Below are 20,823 nucleotides of genomic sequence, written 5' to 3'. Positions count from 1 at the left end.
TCAGAAATCATTGGAAGGCACTGCTTTGGAAAGAAAAATAAGAAATACATGAAGCAATAATAATTAAACATAATCGGTACAATATCAAAACAAAGTAAGGAAACTGATGATTTTTATGAGTAGAGATAAAAATATCTAATATAATATATTAAAAAATTTATTAAATATAGAATACAGAATTAAATGTACCCCTTATAAATTGTACTGTAATATTCATAATGTTGCTTTTTTAATTTTTTTAAAATAAAATCCTAATTATCTACCAAACACTAGTCTGTGTGGAGTTTAAATGTTCTCCCCAGGTGTGTGTGTGGGGGGGTTTCCTCTGGATACTCTGGTTTCCTGCCACAGTTCAAAAACATGCATGTGAAGTTAATTGGTGACATGAAATTGCCCCGGCTGGACAGATGGACAATGTATATGTCACTGTTTCCAGTTACATCTACATATTGCTGTGTCTATTAATAAATATAATACATTAGCTGTCAATATTTGATCATTTATCTGTAGTTTTATTGTGAAATTTCGGTCATTCAGGCTTTGTTGTTAACCTGTGAAAGATCTTTTTTTGTTTTTGTTTATTTTTTATTGTAATCATCTTCATAAGAATGTAATAAAAAAAACTGACGATGTCATTCAAATGACAACCTAGTATGAAGAAGATGGAAGGTCATCTCGTCATACACAGTGGGATGAAACCTGGGCCACAGCTCAGAACTCTAAATCAGGTTCATCACCTGTGAGATGAGAACAGGAAGGTGTGTTTATTCACATTATATGTATATGTGTTTTCACATCGGCTCACTGAAACTGGACAATAGAAGATTGTAAAAAGTGTCGCCTGCTCTGACATGTTATGAGTTCGGGCTGTGACATTTTGATGTGAGGGTCAGAATTTGGTGTAAACAACATGAAAGCATGGATCCACCCTGTCTTGTCAACACGTCAGGGTAGTGGTAGTGGCGTAGAGGAAATTTCCTCTGGCACACGTTGAGTCCCTTGGCACCAAATCAGCCTCATGAAAGAGTTGCTATGGTGAGGTGTGGTGTGAAGAAATGGAACAATTGTGAAAGGTGCCGTTGCTGAGTGGTTGTTCAGTCTCTACACAAAGCATGTTTTCTGTAAAGACAGACCTTTTTCACCCCCTTCAGGTTTTTTCAGCTTATATGTCAGTATATATACAGTATGTCAGTATATATACAGTATGTCAGTATATATATCCTAAACTGTTCAAAATATATCAAAAGTACTTTATGATTTTACACACTAATCGCAGATATACAGATGACCTCTCGTAAAAGCTATGAGAGCATAAAATGTTAAAACCAAATACAGAAGGAAACGGATTAAAAAAAAATAGAAAATACACCAGGACTAGGGTAAAACCTCGTTTACACGACACTGTGTTCAAGTGCAAAAGGAAAACTTTTGTTTTGGGTGTCCGTCTACATGAGAATAGTGCTCAGAGCCACTGCAAACACAACTTTTTGAAAATAGCTCCCAACTGGAACTCTTCAAAAATGCTCTGTCTCTATGTAAAACTACTTCTGTGAAACGTGGCTACTGCGCATGTGCACCACAGCCGTAGTAATTAGTATAATAAAAACATGTTCCTCCAGGGTGTCATGACTCCCAGTCCAGATTCTCCCGGGACCTGGTAGTTTTAAAGTCGAGACAAACCCAGAATAGTAATCCCGTTTTGTTGTCTGTCCATACGGATGTCCATGTACTCCTCACTATCAATGTTTACGGCGTATTATTCTCTGTGCACGACTGTGTAGTTTCATTACAAGAACAACCCACAGCACCAACCCATGGCCTGGCATGGTAACTACTTCATCTTCAGCGTTTGCTGGGAATCCTGGAACCTCCTGGGGGTGCTTGAGATCACAGCAGGGACTGCATTGCCTTATTTACATGTGGAAATATACAACAAAATATGAACAGGGTTAAGACGGGGGTCAACAGCACTTCCTGAAAGCAAACACTGGATGTGTTGATCACAATCCACTACAAATAACTGGCATATGAGCATGTATGTATGTCAAGAGAGAGAAGTCTTGATGAAACTTCCGTCCAGCCTGAACATGTCCTCAGTGTGAAAGATATCATCTAGGATTGCTTCATGCAGCCACTCCCTCTAACCCGAACACACAGTTTGGCTTTGCTTCACGATGAAAAGACTCCAATCCAAGTCGTACTACATATGGGAAAGTATGACTTCACAGAATGCAGTGGGCACTTTGGGAAGTTCCCACTTTGGCCATTCCTTTGCTCTCACAGTGAGTGAAGGTCGGCCTCCTGCCGGAGTCTCTTTGTGAAGCTTCCTGTGTGAAGAGCAACACAGGCTGAATATACTCCGGGAAACAAAGACTGATCGTGTTCAACAAATATTTATGGATCATCTCTGAGACATGTTTGTTTTTTCTTTCTTTCTGGTTTTCATGATTTTTAAAATACATTTTAAAACAGCTCATCGCAATTTGTGTTTTTATGTCGAGCAGAAGTGACTAATTCCAGAGAATAATACGCTCATCACAGAGCAGCGAAAAATATTAGTAAATGTCAAGATGGGACTTCAAAACAATGGCAGGAGCAGATTTGTCAAATGATATTTTTGGTTGTTTCTCTGTGACTCTTTTTTTTAACATTTGTGAATATTTTCTTTTAACACATGTAGATGTGAGATAAACAACATGATCCAGTTAGACATTACTGAAAATAGTGAACAGAGCTTTCATTTAGTTTTTTGGCCAAATGTTCTGAAAGGCCCCAAAAGTATTTGGACCTTTGAATATTTTTTGGGGGGAAAACATCAATTTAATAATCCAGGAAGTGAAAGTTGGAACTAAAAGTAATCTAAGTGAATATATAATAAAACCTCCAACATTCTCTGAGTAAAGAATATTATGTGTAGATCTGGGGTGTCAAACAAACTGGCCTCCAAGAGGCCCCCAAGAGGCCCCCAAGAAGCCCCCAAGAGGCCCCCAAGAAGCCCGAAAGAGGCCCCCAAGAGGCCCCCAAGAAGCCCCCAAGAGGCCCCCAAGAAGCCCCCAAGAGGCCCCCAAGAGGCCCCCAAGGAGCCCCCAAGAGGCCCCCAAGAAGCCCCCAAGAGGCCCCCAAGAAGCCCCCAAGAGGCCACCAAGAGGCCACCAAGAGGCTCCACTCCGGCCTCCACCCCACTCCGGCTCCACTCCGGCCTCCACCCCACTCCAGCTCCACTCCGGCTCCACTCCACTCCGGCTCCACTCCGGCTCCACTCCACTCCGGCTCCACTCCACTCCAGCTCCACTCCGGCTCCACTCCGGCTCCACTCCGGCCTCCACCCCACTCCAGCTCCACTCCGGCTCCACTCCACTCCAGCTCCACTCCGGCTCCACTCCACTCCGGCTCCACTCCGGCTCCACTCCACTCCGGCTCCACTCCACTCCGGCTCCACTCCGGCTCCACTCCACTCCGGCTCCACTCCAGCTCCACTCCGGCTCCACTCCGGCTCCACTCCGGCTCCACTCCACTCCGGCTCCACTCCAGCTCCACTCCGGCTCCACTCCGGCTCCACTCCGGCTCCACTCCACTCCGGCTCCACTCCAGCTCCACTCCGGCTCCACTCCGGCTCCACTCCACTCCGGCCGTCAAAATCAAGCAAATGGTCAAAATTCTGAAGAAAACATAGATTTTTTAAAGAAATTTCCCAAGAGTAGTGGAAGTTTTATGGACATTTCACTGTATTTTGCACCAGAAGATATCACTTAAAGTGACTTTAAATAGATTGGAGTTATTGTAATTGTTTGGTTTTGTGAAAATATAGAAATTTTAAATTTTATTTCACAACTTTCAAAAGTTTAGATTTAAAAGTTATTATGGCGCTATTTTACTGGCCCCACCCACTCAAGATGGTATTGGGCCGTATGTGGCCCCTGAACTAGAACATACTGGACAATTCTGAGTGAGATAATCTAGGCTCTCTGCACCAAACATGACATGTTAAATCAACTTCAGTGGGCCCCTCCCAGCTATTATACTTTCTTAAACCTGTGGGGCGGCAATAATGAAGCCAAATTCATGTTTAAAGGTAAGATCTTCTCTGGAATTTAGTGGGTGTTTGGACATGTTTGGGCAACCTTTCACTGGCCTTCTTTGAATCAGTACATAATCATTAAAGCAGCACGAATCCAACTGACTAAACAGTGTGATAATCTATATAAATAAAACCGATCAGTTGCGTGCAAATCAGGAAAGTTCACTCCCACACTGGTTCCATCTTTATGGTTGGAGACTGCAGAGCTTGGGAAAAGTTAGTTTCAGATATTTTGTGAGTTTGGCAAAGTATTTCAAACTCTATCAATGTTTTGTTTTGGCATTTTTCAGAAACATTAATTAACAAGCAAACACAATAAGAAAAAAAAACAACTTCATCAACTTTCAAATTCACAGCGAACAGCCAGGTAGAAGTCAACGGTCACTAAAGGTTGTGTCGTGATTGTGGGAGGAAGTGGAATGTTAACCAACAGGTAGAACAGGTTAACTATTCAACTAGGAACCGTCTCACCGTTTGGTGGTTCTAAGGTTCTAAAGCCACCGTGTTGTTCTGGAAGGACAGATCGAATAACTCTTTTGATTGTGAGAAATAAAAAATTAGACACAAGTTGTGGGAATTTCACACAAAAGTCATGAAGCAAAAATAATTATTCTAAAAGAATCCTGAACATTTGAGTTCATATAAAACCCAGAGAAGCTTCCTGAGGCTGGAAAAACTAAAAAGGAGCATCGGAGCCAAACTGCAGTTTGTCTGAGCTGCTGAGGAACACAAAGAAATAGTTTAATAAAACAAGTGTTTGACCACAGACGTGTTGGATGCTGTGTTTTATTATAAAAACACTCTGATCCATTAAACCTGACCATATATCTTTATTTCACTCCTTTAGTTTTTTAATCCAAAACGAGACAAACCTTCACTCTTCCGCTGTTTAGTTGTTTAGAAATAAATAACTTAATGTAACTTAATTTTCTCTTGTTTGAGTACACAAAAAGGTTTGTAATCTCGACTCTGTCTATACGACAACGTTTCAGGTGGAAATACATCTTTTGTGTTTTCATCTCAGAAATGTTTTGCATTCACACGGCAATGTTTTGAAAATTCTCTCTGTTTACACAGAAACAGCTTTAACGCTAAAACCGATGTCATTTTCATGTTGTTCCACTCGAGGTGCTTTTCTTTGTTGGTTGTAATAAAACCACACTCAAGCTCTAAACGGAGCACACGGACATTGGTACGGACAGACCAGGAAGATGGCATTATGAGTGACTCTCAATATAAATCCTCCATAAATCAGGAGAATACAATGCACAGTAGCAGGGTTTCAGAAAAGTTGTGTTTTCGTCCAGTTTACAGTGACTTGAAGTGTTTTTGTCCCAGTTTACAGTGACTTGGAGTGTCTTCGAGAAGTTCCACCTTGGGAGCCATTTTCATAAAGTTGCATGATCAATGCCCGGGAGCACTGTCGTCGTGGAAACAGATCCTGAAATTAAAGTTTTCCTTCTCACTTGACAACGTTGTCATGTAAATGGTAGTGAAGACAAACTGCTGATAGAAAGCCTTCTCACCGACTGTAAAGCAGAGTGATGGTATACCGCTATAGAACAGAAGTACTATCTAACAGGAGTAACTGAGGGAGCCAGGAGACAAAGTAAAGCAAGTGGAAGTGTATAAAGTGACTATATGTGACTAGTTCGCCCAATAAAATGGACTTTCTACACGGAAAATGTTCCAGTTTAAAATGAAATGCTCAGTTAACACAAGTCACAGTTTTACTACCAGACTGACTGGATTCAGTCTGAGAAAGAAAAACTGTTGCTTTTTCCAATTTGTTTTCACTTTTGAATTCTGGCAGCTCATCAATCTCACCGAGTGTCTGATGGAACTGTGGGACGTCTGTGATGGGACAGTCCTCCTGTAATGAGGAGGGACAGTCCTCCTGTAATGAGGAGGAACCAGTCAAAGATCTATTTGTCTGCATTCTACACACACACACACACACACACACACACACACACACACACACACACACACACACACACACACACACACACACACACACACACACACACACACACACACACACACACACACACACACACACACAATCCAGTGAAAATCTCAGATATGCAGGTTTCAACAGGAGAAATTCTACAACTTCTACCAAATTGAAGATGTTATTCTGTCAGTAAGAAACCTGAACTCAACATTACTGACAGTAATGTTTACTTCAAATACATTTCTGAATGTCATTTTGAAAAACGGTTGTAATTACCTTAATTGTCAATTTAAAGGGTGTGGCACCGTGACCACCACTGTTCTTTATTTTTAAATTAAATTTCTTAGCATGAGAAGTTTCCGGTTTGTGATTTTCTCATTGTGGCCCTCTGGGTTGGCTTCATTTATAATGTGATGTGATAAATAGTATGCTTTTAATCACAACCTATTATCAACATGATAATCACTTATTCATTATACAATGAAGTCTTATGAGTAATACAGAAATGACCACAAGTGAATTACAGCGACATTTTTTAGGACGACAACGAATTCCAGTGTATCCGCAAAACCTTCTTCACTTTGGAGGGTCCGTTTCCACGACACCAGTGTTCTGATCCACGGTGTCTGTGAAAGTTTTAATCCGGCTCCCAAAGAGGAAAGATTCTGTCACGTTCTCTGTTCCCTCCTGCAGAGACTGATGGAGGCTACAGAGCCTGTTACTGATCATACCCCCCCCCCCCCCCTGCTCATCCAGTGGTAAACAAACATGGCGGCCCCGTAGTGGTACGACCCGTAGTGGTACGCCCTGTAGTGGTACGCCCTGTAGTGGTACGCCCTGTAGTGGTACGCCCCGTAGCGGTACGACCCGTAGTGGTACGCCCTGTAGTGGTACGACCCGTAGCGGTACGACCCGTAGCGGTACGACCCGTAGCGGTACGACCCGTAGTGGTATGACCCGTAGCGGTACGACCCGTAGCGGTACGACCCGTAGTGGTATGACCCGTAGCGGTACGACCCGTAGTGGTATGACCCGCGGTCCAGATTCTAGTTTTATGGTCCAGATCAGTAGTTTAATAGTTGAGACTCTCCCTGATATAACGTCCCGAGCATAAAGCTGAGACTCCTCACGATGTCCTATTGACTTCAGCTCATCCTTGACACGTTGTCCCGTCCGCATCGCAACCCAGTCCAACTGGATGTGAGTATAGGAACACACAAAGTGGCTCTGATAACCACACTCTCTCCATACCTCCCACCAAACAGATTATATTTGCAGAAAGGTTTGTGTTCATAATAATGCTTGAACTTTCCAGTTTAATTAAATAAGTTGGTGTCACGTAAGTCCTGGAATCCCTCTTCTCTTTTGGTTCATTTGTCCATTCCACATCATTCATGTGAGAAATTGGCAGACATTCAATTAATACCCCCTTCCCCCCCAAACTTTTCCTCAGGTGAATGTCAGCAACCTTCAGACAGGTGTTGTAGAAAAGTAATAATGCAAGTTGCCCTTTTCCATAGAGAAGCACAAGCGATAAAAACAAGTGCAGTTTTTTTCTGCTTATTCAAGGTGGAAATAAATGAAAGTTGCGGCAGACAAGTTGCTGGGCTCAGTCGTCCTGGGATTTTAGAGGCAGGGACAATTGTGTCTGCCATGAAACAGGAGATCAGAGCAAGGCAGCAGAGACTGAGACGATGGCTAACTGGTCCACACAGACCTGGTCTGCATTGTCCTTGAAGGGGTCCTGCCGCTTGGCGAATGTTCATATATTCATTCATATATGTCATCATCCATGAGCACCAACAAAATCCTCTGTCATGTTCTGTTGAGAAGCTGGTGGCGCTGAGACACGAGGAGAACATGCTGGACCTACTTTGACTCATGTTTATTCACATTTAAAAATACATTTCTTTACACACTGATAGTGACACTCACCTCAATAGTCATATGATTTCCATATTGTCCTTCAGGTTTAGTGGTATTATCAGACCAAATACTGGACTCTCTGATGTTATATCACAATAACTAACACACACAAAGGATCCACGATGGACAAGGAGGACAATAGGAAGCATGTCAGCTGCTTTTATCATGAACAATCAGACATTTATTTCGCCCTGTAAACAGTGACATGCCGCACTTATGGCTTTGCAGGCCAGCTTTAATACCCTGTAAGAGTATTCAACAGTTTTCATCCCAAATGGGATCCTGGCCTTCTGTTAGCTGCACACCCATTGGACGGCCATGATGTGTCACAATTTCAATGCTGATTCACTGACGGGGTCTAGCCTAGTGAAAACTCACTCTTCCTGGCTGGTGGATCAAAGATCTGCCTTTTGCTTCCTGCGGTTTTCCCTGTTAGGCATCACAGATAAAACACAGAGTCAGGCTCCTGTCTTAACAGTTACAGGATGAGCCCACAGTGGGTGTGGAATGCAAGTCTGGACGAGTGCTCACCCACACACTGACTAATTCATGACGAAGGTTGAAACTTCACCGACGTGCCCGACGGCCTCCGGCAGCCTCCGGCAGCCTCCGGCAGCAGGCTCCGCGGTGACGTCTCAGCTTCCTGCAGGGTGCAGTTATCATGAGCAGCAGACAAAGCCTGTTGGGGGGACATGATATTGAACCGGCTTTCTTGCCAGATCTTTCATTAAATTTGGATTTGCATACTGAAAATCTGAAAGTCGGCCAAATGTTCTGGTTGTAAGCAGGCTTCTGCTGTGACTTCAAGTAATGAGCGGCGACTGAAGCGCTCAGGTTTCATCTCTGGTTTGAGTGAACAGATTTAACATTTTCTATAAAAGCCGTTTTCTTCTGATATGCAAAGTAAAGTCACAATGTCATAATGTTTATCATTAAAAACTGTTTCTGTAAAGCCACCTCTTTCATAACCTTTTGTTTTTTTAAACCATTTTGGAAATTCATCATGTAATTTGATGTTTAACTATAGTGATCTAATCACAATGGTGATTTACAGGTGAAAATATTACTTATGTCAATCGACTACCTCATCACATCTAATCTGACATTTGAGCAACTTAAAAATGTTTTAAATATAATAAGTGCATTAATTTAATGAACACTAAGCTGACAGAGTGGTTTCAGCTCCTGACATGGGGAAGACCTCCTGTGTTTCTTATCATTGTACAGAAACATCCTCCATCGTACACACCTCACCCACACATGTTATAAGGTTTCCAGAAAACACACACTTGTACATTTATTAACTCTTCTGTAGTTATCATTTTGTTAATGTTTCATAAATACTAGTATTTATAGTAGTATTGGGAAAAGGTTTGCAGAGTCATGAACAAGAATCGGAGCAACCTGTTCCTGGACGTCCCAAATGTTTTGATGTCCTTTTTGCGCCCGTCCTCCAAATGGTGCGGGACTAGTTTTTTCTACGAGGAGACAGACAAGGATCTGTTTTGATCTCCTCCAGGAGGTGCCTCTCCCATCCACTTGGTATTCCAACAGTTTTCACCGTTTTTTGTGATGTATCCAGAAATGATTAGCCGAATCAATAATAGTAGTTGTATAGCAAACCAAAGATAAATAGATAGATAGAGAGATAGATAGATAGAGAGAGAGAGAGAGAGAGAGAGAGAGAGAGATAGATAGATAGATAGATAGATAGATAGGTAGGTAGGTAGATAGATAGATAGATAGATAGATAGATAGATAGATAGATAGATAGATAGGTAGGTAGGTAGGTAGGTAGGTAGGTAGGTAGGTAGGTAGGTAGGTAGGTAGGTAGGTAGGTAGATAGATAGGTAGGTAGGTAGGTAGGTAGGTAGGTAGGTAGGTAGGTAGGTAGGTAGGTAGGTAGGTAGGTAGGTAGGTAGGTAGATAGATAGATAGATAGATAGATAGATAGATAGATAGGTAGGTAGGTAGGTAGGTAGGTAGGTAGGTAGGTAGGTAGGTAGGTAGGTAGGTAGGTAGGTAGGTAGGTAGGTAGGTAGATAGATAGATAGATAGATAGATAGATAGATAGATAGATAGATAGATAGATAGATAGATAGATAGATAGATAGATAGATAGATAGATAGATAGATAGATAGATAGATAGATAGATAGATAGATAGATAGATAGATAGATAGATAGATCGATCCCACAGCACTTGGATCATGAAACTGTTTCTTGCCTCTTGTTCACACTTTTTTGCGAATTACACAAAGTGACAATGGAAATTATTGATCCATCTCCTAATGAGTACAAATGAGTGTATGTTGTTCCTGGAAGAAGAGGAAGAAAGTACAAGCGTGAGAAAAAGTATTGAGTGGAGGGTGTGTCAACCGGTGTGCCAGCCTTCTCCTATGAAGTCTGTGTCAGCAGCCATTGTCCTGATGTAACACCTACCTGCTGCTGTGTATAAAAGCCAAGCGTGTGATTCATCTCCCACCAATCATCAGCTCGGGCTGCCAAAGAGCTTCGTCTCACTGAGAGTTGACATCAGCCTTTCGTAGTCTCTCCACATTCTTTGACATGGAGATGAGGAATCTTCTTTTTGGAGTTATTCTTGGGCTTCTCGCCGTTGTCCATTCGACACCTGTGGATAGTAAGTACTTATTTTTGATGTTATGAGCTTTGAAAGTTGTGGCCTTCTGAAACACCCAAACCAACAAGCTTGATCCAAGCTGAGTGTGTCATATATATATAACTTGAGTATGTAAAGTCTAAATCTCTGCTGAATTTACTTTGCTTCCGTCCTCTTTTAAAGAAACAGACATATCATATATTCAATAATTTACTGTTAAACTCTGGGACTCTGGTCTCAGGATTAAGAAGGTAATAGCAATGGGCTTTTAAAACCTGAAACAAAGTGATTTCTTTAATACAGACTTTTGAATAATCCTCACAGTGTCCCTTTCTTCACCTTCTGAGTCAGCACTTTACCTGCCACTGACTAAATGCTCTCCAGGTTTAACTCTTTTTCCAAGAGTCGTATTTCATTTCCAATGCGCAGGTCTCGCTGGCTACTCCCGAGTACACAGAGGTCTTTGTGAAATACTCTGAGCTGCTCCAGGAGGTGCATTAATGCATTTGTCTTGGAAAAAAACAAAAAAAAAAAAACAACCTGTGAAACCAAAGATCTGCTAAGAGCCGTTTCACAACTTTGGACAACCGGTAACCTCATAGAGAAACGCAGATCTTAACATGACTGAGCTGAAATGCAATGCTGAGCAAAGATATGTGATCTTATACCCAGGACGTCTCTATCAAATTCTCTTTTATTAACTTCACTGCAGAATGTGGTTTTTTAGACTTGGTGACAAAAACAACACCTTTTGCTCAAACTCAACATCCACAAGTACAATTGTAAAATGATGACTCCTTCAGTGCATATTGTTAATGTCGTGGATTGAGAATTTGACAAAGTATGTAAAGAGATGTTTATTGCGATCAACAACAGGAACGATGAGGCGTCGAGACAAAATAAGATTCGTGGCACAAACTAATTTGTTCATCACATGATCGCTCTGATATTTGACATTTTCATTGAAACACTCTCCCACTGCTTTTATTAGAAGGATTACTTCAAAGCGGATAGAAACCACCAGAGTACTTTTTAAAAAATGTAATTAATATTGTGTATTTCTAAATTTTAAAAGTAAGCGCTTCTATAGAATGTAGAGAAGCTGAAAAACAAAAGTTCATATATTGTGGAAATAATGCTGCAAAACTCACAGATTAGTTGTTGAGTCTAAATCCAATTCTTTAACCATCAATCTTTAATAAGTGTTGTGAAATATTGAAAGTGAGACTATCATTATGGTAGAATTGCACTCCCATCCCTCTGGTGGCTGCCCTCCAACATAAACAGTGAAAAAGTGCAGGCATGGCAGTTGGTTTGTTTTGGGTGAGTCAACATTTCAAATGGATGCTTTGATGAGTCTCCTTCTCTTTTGTTAACTCTCCAATACTCGATTAGTCACCACGGTTAATCATTACTATGTCTTACCACACCTTCAAAGCAGGCCATGGAACAAGCTAACACAAGTATTTGGAGCAAAGTACACGAGTCCCATGTCGTCCTTTTGTCAAACGAGCCTGGTAACTTTCCTCTTTGCTCTTGTCAGGGCTGGGGGGTAAATACTCAAACTCATTCATGGGTTGTTGTTGTCTTTTCTTTATCCTAGACGTGACCCATTTCCCAACCAAACCTGACGATGACGTTCTCAAAGAGGTCTTGGAGGATGGGTACCTGGTCCATGAAATGACTCCCCGCGTACTGACGACTAATCCACCCAGAACACGGCCGACCGTTCAGCCATCCCAGCAGCCACTCTCTGCCTCCACACACCCTGAGATAGAGGGAAGTGCCGAGACCAACGCCGAGCCCTCCACAACCCCCACGGTCAAGGACCATGACACAGGCGTGATGAACGCGACACGATCTGAGAACTCTACCTCTGCACAGGACACGGGACACACCAGTCCTGCTTCAACAACCACCCAAAGCTCCCAGCCAAAGTTCCTCCCCTCATCAGTCCCACCCAGAGCCCCCTCCACCCCCGTTTTTACCAATCAAACCAATGACATCAAAGACTCTAGTGGAGACCTGATGGGCAATGGAAGCTATGGTTCTGGTTCTGGTTCTGGTTCTGGAGACATGCAGGACTTTGTGACAATAGCCAGGGAAACCACCACCTCTGACACCAACAAAAGTACAGCGTCATCGATTCCTGTGGGTGAAGGTTTTGAGACCGAATCAGGGAAGAAATCAGAATCAGACAAATCATCTGACAAACAATCAGACAAATCATCTGATAAACAATCAGACAAATCATCTGATAAACAATCAGACAAATCATCTGATAAACAATCAGACAAATCATCTGATAAACAATCCGACACTAAATCAGGATCCAAGAAGTCCAGGATGTTCGGTACTTCCATTACTGAAATGGCAACCCAGCAACAGGGTCATGGTAAATATCAAGTTATTGGACAGTATCCACCTACAGTCTTCTCATGTCGTCTTAATCGGTTGTCTTACCCTGAGTTTTCATGTTCCCAAGTAGACAAGGTGATATTGAACGACCAGACACCGAAGGCCGATACCCAGAACAGAACCCCAGGTGAACACCCAATATTCATCCAATAACATTTCTTTGTGATTCGCCCTCAAATATTCCGTAACACTTCCTTTCTTATATTCACAGGTTGGATTATCATCGTGGCCTTTATTGTTGGCCTAGCAGCTCTTGTCATGCTCTGCGTTGCCATCGCCACCAGAGACAAGTGAGAACATTTTTTGGAGTAAAATTATCTTCATTTAGTGTTTTTATTTTTTTAATCTGAGCTAATTGATAACCCCCTGGTGTTTTTATTTGTTCTTCTTCTTCTCGTGGGATAGGTGGAACGGACCACACAAGGCTTCCCAGCTGGAGACCAAGCCCGGCTCCTCGGACCAGCAGAGGGAGCAGGAGATGACCACCTTCGTTCACAAAGAAAGTCCCAGGGAGAACGGAAAAGCGGCAGAGTACACGGTCATTCCCCTGGACGAGCTTCCAGAAGATTATTCATCACACTGAGGATCAGAAACAAACTCTGGGGACTGGAGTCTCATCTCGCAGTGATCAGAGGAACAGGAAGGTCCAGGCTGCTGAGCAAAACAAAAGGCTTTCTATTTGTACATATGTATGTTTTCTGTGTGGACTCATTATATATTTTCACACTTTTGTATTCACAACATTTTCCTTGTTGTATTTATTGCCATGTGTTACCTGTAAAGTAGAAGACTGATCTATTAAGATGTCAAATGTCATATATTTCAAATGAAAAATATTAACAGTGTTTTGGTTCCTTGCTTTGTCATTTTTTATAATAACTTTTGTCCCTTGGTACGGAGACATCATTCCACTCTTTGTGGTAATATTATTGGTATAGTATCTTATCAATGACCCAGTTGTGACGGATGTTAAGCTGCTCTATTGTTTCTCCCATATTGATAAAGGAAGGTCGCAGCATTTCACAGCTGCCAGGCTCGTGTCTCAATACGCAGCCTTTCTAACTGGAACAGGCACTTATTGAACGCTGTATTGCATCCTTCACCAGGCAACAAATAAAGACAACGGCAGCTCCTCGATAAACCTTTATTTGTTTCCGTTAATACTTACACACAAGTATTAGAATATTTACATGCTTTCAGTCCACATATATAATGGTGCTTGTGATTGCTTGAACAGCATTACTCCATTTAAATGTATTTAGCAGTAAAAGTCATGGAAGTTTTGCATTATGAGACAAAAAGAAAAGAAAATCACATTCTTGGACCAATAAGTGCATAAAATCCAAACAAAAGATAGAAAATATGACTTCTAAGGAATCTAATATGGTACAATCTCACGTTTTCATTACAAAAGAAGAAATCACTTGCTAGACTTGCCAGGTGACTAAGAACATACTTTAACCAGGACCAATAGCAAATGCAATCAATTGAAAAGTAATGTCATTAATAATAGATAATGGGGTTTTGACGTGAATCACGGTGCGCTCCTAATTAATTTGGGAGTCTCTCTTCCAACACGGTGCTTCAGCTGAACGCTTCTCGAACTCTCACATGGTGTGAGTGTACTGGAGGTACTAACAGCAGCATCGTCAGGCACCCTGAACTACCTTTTCATAAGCACAGAACCCTGCAAACACCAGGTTTACAAAGGCTAAAAGGAACAGCGTTGCTCATTAAAAAGAAAGCTGTGGAAAGTGTTGGACTTATTTTTTTCTCTGGACCACATTTCTCTTACAATCATTTTTTGTAAATGAATAACCCTGAGTTTACAACCTACCGAGATCTAGTCGTCCATCCAACAAAATCAAATATAATGTACTAACATTATTGCATATTTTTGCATATTTTGTATATAGGTAAAGATCTTTATAGAAACGTTTAGCATAGCAAAAAAATTTAATAAAACGTTAAAACAACAAAAATGCCTATACATTTGATTTGTACAATAAATCTAAAGAGGGTATATATACAAAGTGCAAGCAGGCACTTTAAACATGAAGACATGAGCTGAGTGATAGAAATAATCCGGTTTTCTCCTCCGTTTGAACAGAATTTTGTCACAAAGTCAAACTGACAACACGTACATGTTCAAACAACATCCAATGACCTTGTTATTACCGCGTCAGATTTATGCGAGTGCTGGAGGCAGAATTTAGTGTGCACTTGCTAAACAGACGTGACCAAAGCTAATTAACTGGAGATATAATTACAAGCCTGTTATTTATAACTAATTCTGCTGCATTAAACTCTAAGTAATAAGTTCTGGTGAAGATCCCGACCATCTGCACTATTCAGAGTGACGAAGGTAGATGAAGGTAGATGGTACACCTCTTATTTTTATTATTATTATTATTTCCAGTGAGTCCCGATGATCTATTGAAAATATTTTGCAGGAATCTTTATCCAGAAATGATTTAGTCATGATATTGACTGCACTCTGCAGGTGACATCGTCAAGGCAAGGTTGTCAAAAAGCAAAGAAATTTACAATTTGAAAGAAAGATACAGAAGAAAGCACTGGACGACTGAGAGGGTGAGAGACTTTCTCTTTTCCTTTTCACCTGCTCTCTTTAAAGCATCAGCTTCCTTTTCTTTCCTCTCTTGTTCTCAGAAAACACACAATCCAGGATACAGGCAGACCTTTTGATCACTAGCATAACCTCAGTGCTTCACTGATAAAGTATATTAAAAAAGAAAGAAAGAAAGAAGATATAAGAAATACAGAACAAAATAAAAACATGGGAGGGCACCTTTCCTGCCCTCTAGTTTGAGCTTTACTCTGCAACACATTCTGTCCTGTTTGTTACCACATTTAGAGGCAGCAGCCTCTCTTAAGTCCTAAGCTTTGCGTCTTAGGCTTGTTCTTGGTCGTGTGTGACATCAGGGCATAATCCCGTAAGTCAAACAGTTAAAACTTCACGCAGTGTTTGAACCGTCCTGCAAAACCTCTGCGAAGCATCGTTTCTATCAACAAGACATCTCAAAGTCATAAAATTCACAAAAAGCATCGACAACGACAAACATTCAGTCATTCAGCTAGTGTGCCTATAGATGTGAGTCAGATGACTCCAGCTTTACTGATTCTAACTCACTTAACCCTCAAGGTTGCATTAACTGGCAAGGCCATCGTTCACACGCCAACTGTCCTCGGAGCTACAGGAATAAATGCGTCGATATAAAAGAAACAACCAGATGCCGCGTCGAGTGGAAGAAACTTTGTGGTGACAGGACGGGGATCTTGCAGCAGCACCGAATAAGGCCCTGAGTGTTGTCAACTCAAGATTAGCTTCTTCTGTGGAGGTGCACCAAATGCACAAGTTCAATGCAGTTTGTGTTTAATCAGTGCAAGATCTAACAGGATGCTTCCAGCTGCTACCCGGGTGGGTAACCAAAGTCCTTCAGCGAGCCTCCGACTATCTTCTTCTTTTTGTCTTTCCTTGTGTTTGCAGTGTGTGTGTGTGTGTGTGTGTGTGTGTGTGTGTGTTTGATATTTTACTGGTTGTGCCATCGGGAGGTTAAAGCTGGTGAAACTCAGGGTAAAGGTGCAGCGGGCGTCTGAACCTGCTGCTTTACTCGAATTTCCAGGGTTCTTCCTCAACAAGTGAGTACTCTGCAGTTTTGCCATTTCTGCCCATGGTGACCTGTAAGCAATTATCAAGAAGAGCTAACGATCGGGGCCAAGGCACCAATTATTCACACACTGGCAACGGGTTGGGAGCAGAGAAGCCATGGCGTCATTACATTCAGGCCATTGTCCCTGCGGTTGGGTTTTGGTTTTCTTGTGGAAACCAGAGGTTATCTCAAATACTGACGGAATGGTCGTTTCATATCAGACAGTTTGTTTGGTTTTGTTTTCTGACTTGGCCATGTATTTTATGGATTCTCTCCCCAACCGAATTACAATTATGATTTCACAGGCAATGAAATGTCAACACAAATTTGATGGTTTACAGATAGAGATAGGAAAGGATCTGAGATAGGCAATGCATGGATGTATGCATCACTTCAGACAGAATACGGTGAAACAGCAGTCTTTATGTATACCTATGGCTACAAAAACTCATAGAACTGGTGGCCAATAATTGGAAATTGCAATTTGGTCAGGGTTGCCATAAATACACGTCCAATTGTATAGACAACATAAGAAAAGAGACGTCGAATACAAGGATTAAAATTAATAAACAAAGTGTGTACAAGACAATGCAGCAAGTCCTTTAAAATGAACTTTTACATTTGGTGGAACAAAAACAGAGTTTTTGGAAGATGATTGAAATAGATTGTTTTTTATAAAAAACGGACAATCGTTGCTGTTGATGTACCAGGTATCACAAAAACTGCTTTTTCAAATGATAAAACATACATTTAAATACACTTAGAAATGTTTTTTTTTCACCTACACATTCTGAAAAAACATTTCTGTCAAAGTGACTATTAACGTGGACACAAACACACCGATAGAGAAAGTCACGTAGAAAACAAACACAGACACAAAAAAGGAGGAACACAGAGATCGGGGGGGAAGATGCTCTACATACAGGTCTCTATGTCCGTTAAGGTGAAATGTACCTTGCAGTCGTCTATCAAGATTGAGTTGTGGTGAGCGTATACATTCTGGTTGCTGTTATTTTCAAAGAAGGACTGTGTCTTTGCCATCTCAAACTCGTCCATCCGGGACTGTTGTGCATCGAAGCTGTCGAGCTCGTGTTTGGAGAGGTGGTACACGATGCCCGCACCGTACGAGTCCCCAACCACATTGACGGAGGTGCGGAAACGATCCCTAGGAGGTAAAAAGAGAAAGAAGAACGGACGTTACAGAATCCATTTTGCTCCATCCAGCTGACGGTCAGGAGGGGCTGGAGCTCCTCGCCACTGACGAGACACCAGGTTGCTTTTAAGCAGATGTTGTGTTTTGGCGTGATAAAGGTGCTCGAAAAACGCTGAAAATGCAACTTTTAGAAAATGGTACGACTCGATGGAAACGACGGAGAACGTTTTGAAAAGGCTGCTACACAGGAGCACCTCGCCTGTAGTAAACAGTTCTTCTGCACATGCTCAGTTGATGGAACATGACAATGTTTGTCTCCATGACTCCCAGTCCACAGCCAACAGTGCCAACTTGTGGCCTGGCATGCTGACTACACCTTTTTCAAAACGTTGTGGTGTGCCTGGTTGCTTTTTGGACTGTGGAAGAGAGAACATGCAAACTGTGGACTGGAACTGAGGATGTCCTCACGGTGGGACAGTGAGTGGTAAACGCTGCACCACCGTGCCGCTTTTAGCTCAGGTTTAGATTGCTCATTGTTTTCAGTCCCTCCAGCCCCCCCACTCCCACCCAACACAGAAAATCTCTCTCTATATACTATTACTTGTTTCTAAGCTGCTGTTTGAGTACATTCATAAAACACAACACGTGGACTGTGTGCATGAACAGATGTTTGATCTTGTTATTTAAAAGAAGTATTTATCATCTTTTACATGAATTCTTCAAAGTCTCCCTCCTGCAGCTGTGCGAAGCCTCTAACTGGGCAGATGTGTAGGTGGGGAGGCTTTACTTCCAGCTGAGGAAGGTCAGTGTCAACACCTTTCCTCCTGGTCCAAAGATAATGGTTCTGCCGTTCCTGAGTCAACATGAAAGCGACACTGACTTGGAATAATGAGGAAGTTTCACAACTTCAAACTATATGTTGGGTATTAACATTCAAACATAAACCCACACATGCAAATCAATGTGTCTCTGTAGGCTGCGCCAGAGTGCAGAGAAGAAGTATGTTTCTGTGATCGAAGCATAAAATGTTCACCGGCCAAACTTTAGTAAAACCTGTAGTGTTTTGTGTAGTGTGTGTGTGTGTGTGTGTGTGTGTGTGTGTGTGTGTGTGTGTGTGTGTGTGTGTGTGTGTGTGTGTGTGTGTGTGTGTGTGTGTGTGTGTTGAACTCACAGCAGCCAGTCGACGGCCACCAGGAGGCTGATGTCCTGTGTGGGCAGACCCACTGCAGTGAGGATCAGAAGCATGGTCACCAGTCCAGCGCTGGGGATACTGGCTGCACCGACACTGGCCAGGGTAGCCGTCATGCTGCAGGGAGGAAACAAAGTCAGTCAGTGTGAGAGGAGGACATGAAACTTACCGGCACCATTTGACGGTCCCAATAAACCGACTTACGAGAGTCAAACAGATTTGACTATAAGAAGAAAATTGGAACATCGATCTATCAGAGTTCATTTGAAAGGCGCTTTACAAGAATCCATACATGGATACAAACACCAAGTAAAGCAGAATAAGAGGAATAAAACAGGACTATGAATACAACTGTCAAATAGTTTGTTGGGTTTCTCTCTCTTAAAAGTACCTTGAACTGAATGTGTTGCATCTGGTGCTAAATGAATAAAGTTGAATTGAATTGAATAGAAAAACTATACAAATACATGGAGAATTGATCAAAACTCTACATATACATGACTCTACTATGTTAACCTTTTGCCATATTTAGTAACTTTATGTAGCCTCCAAACTAATAATAACAATATAATGGCACTAAAATATGAAATTTGTTGATATAAGTTTAGGAAATAATGACAATACACAACACTTCTGCTTTGTGCATCATAATTAACCACCATAATTAATCCAATGCACTGAACACAGAAATGACAACAAACGAGCGCATATCAATTTGGCAAACCCTGCACATCTCGTGAGCCATAATTAGTAAATATTTGACTTTATATGAGAGTCCAATAGGAAAATTATCCCATTTAGGTAAATATTTAAGCTTTAAATTGTAAAAACGTGTATATTTATGAACTTTCCCCAAAGGTAAACCTTTTGAAATAAGAGTAGGAAAGACACATTTTATGAGGTGACTGTGGACAGACTAGAGGACTGCAGAATCTTTCATTTCAGTTGTAACATTCGCCAATACATTGTCCAGCTTAGAAGTCAGGTACCATTTTATTGGACTACTGTCTCCAGGGCCAGCCGGTGTAATCCAGTCCAAAGAAAAGGACCTGTGTTGTCACTCCCAGGCAGATCTAAAGCCCCACTGAGAAGAATCTTCCTGATGCACTGCCTGAAAGTGACACAGCACACGTGGTGATATCTCACCTCACAGTAATGATCTGGCCCCAGTCGAGTGCGATCCCATTCATCTGAGCAATGAAGATGGCAGCCACCGCCTCATAAAGCGCCGTGCCGTCCATGTTGATGGTGGCGCCCACTGGGAGGACAAAACGCGTTACCCTCTTGTCGATGCCCAGGTTCTCCTCTAAGCATCGGAACGTGACCGGCAAGGTACCGGCACTGTGGGGAAAACAAGCAAACAAAAAGAGGAATGCATCACTGGAATAGTTGCAGACAGCGCGTGACGACTGCTCAATTCTGCACTAAAACGTGCAGAAATGAAGAAATCGGCAGCAAATTGCAGTTTGTCTTTGGAGAAACGATTCTACCGGGTCACATCTGACGTTGCAAAAGCTTTGAAATGTTGTGTTCATCTGCTTTATTCAGCTGCTCCTCTTTTACTGGCTTCACAAATTGGTGCAACTTGCCTGGTTCATCAGCTGAATGTGGAAACCTTGGTCCATTACAGCCGAGGTTAAGAATGAAACCAATCGAGAGGGACGGGAAGCAGCTTACATTCCTCCTATAGTATGACGTTTTCAAGATTTCCTGAGCAGAACTTTACCAGAAACACAACTAAAACTTGGACTCATTTGAATTTACTGAGACGCTGGATCATTTTTCAGAACAACTGCCGCGACTCAGCAGTTG

General features: G+C 41.8%; 2 protein-coding genes across 4 annotated transcripts in view; one reads left to right on the top strand and one right to left on the bottom strand.

Annotated features, from left to right (window-relative positions):
• Positions 1–10,013: 10,013 nt before the first annotated feature.
• On the top strand, positions 10,014–14,967 carry LOC308106871 (uncharacterized protein). Of its 2 annotated transcripts, none has more exons than XM_080458882.1 (5): positions 10,014–10,601; positions 12,184–12,975; positions 13,069–13,125; positions 13,210–13,288; positions 13,404–14,967. In XM_080458882.1, exons 1-5 carry the CDS (start codon positions 10,529–10,531, stop codon positions 13,579–13,581), a joined length of 1,179 nt encoding a protein of 392 aa, XP_080315008.1. In that variant the 5' UTR covers positions 10,014–10,528; the 3' UTR covers positions 13,582–14,967. The 2 variants fall into 2 exon arrangements, with proteins under 2 accessions (XP_080315008.1, XP_080315007.1); XM_080458881.1 differs by having other exon boundaries at positions 10,444–10,601; positions 13,066–13,125.
• Positions 14,130–20,823, bottom strand: part of LOC308106870 (excitatory amino acid transporter 2-like) — a 24,008-nt gene continuing 17,314 nt past the window's right edge. For both annotated transcript variants that reach the window (XM_080458880.1, XM_080458879.1), the window contains exons 8-11: positions 20,158–20,352; positions 18,994–19,128; positions 17,624–17,834; positions 14,130–16,698 (exon numbers count right to left, since the gene is read on the bottom strand). In XM_080458880.1, the coding sequence (XP_080315006.1) occupies positions 16,627–16,698; positions 17,624–17,834; positions 18,994–19,128; positions 20,158–20,352 (613 nt within the window). In that variant the 3' untranslated portion in view covers positions 14,130–16,626. The remainder of the gene's footprint in view (positions 16,699–17,623; positions 17,835–18,993; positions 19,129–20,157; positions 20,353–20,823) is intronic.

The sequence above is a fragment of the Lipophrys pholis genome, assembly GCF_963383615.2.
Source record: "Lipophrys pholis genome assembly, chromosome: 2".
Taxonomy (NCBI): Eukaryota; Metazoa; Chordata; class Actinopteri; order Blenniiformes; family Blenniidae; genus Lipophrys; species Lipophrys pholis.
This window is presented reverse-complemented; position numbering and strand designations above follow the sequence as displayed.

Bases quoted from the DNA above. Each gene is read 5' to 3' on its own strand.
- LOC308106871 (XM_080458881.1), top strand. From the start codon at position 10,529: ATGGAGATGAGGAATCTTCTTTTTGGAGTTATTCTTGGGCTTCTCGCC. The intron at 13,126-13,209 runs GTGAACACCCAA...TTATATTCACAG, and splicing joins TACCCAGAACAGAACCCCAG to GTTGGATTATCATCGTGGCC. The intron at 13,289-13,403 runs GTGAGAACATTT...CTCGTGGGATAG, and splicing joins GCCATCGCCACCAGAGACAA to GTGGAACGGACCACACAAGG.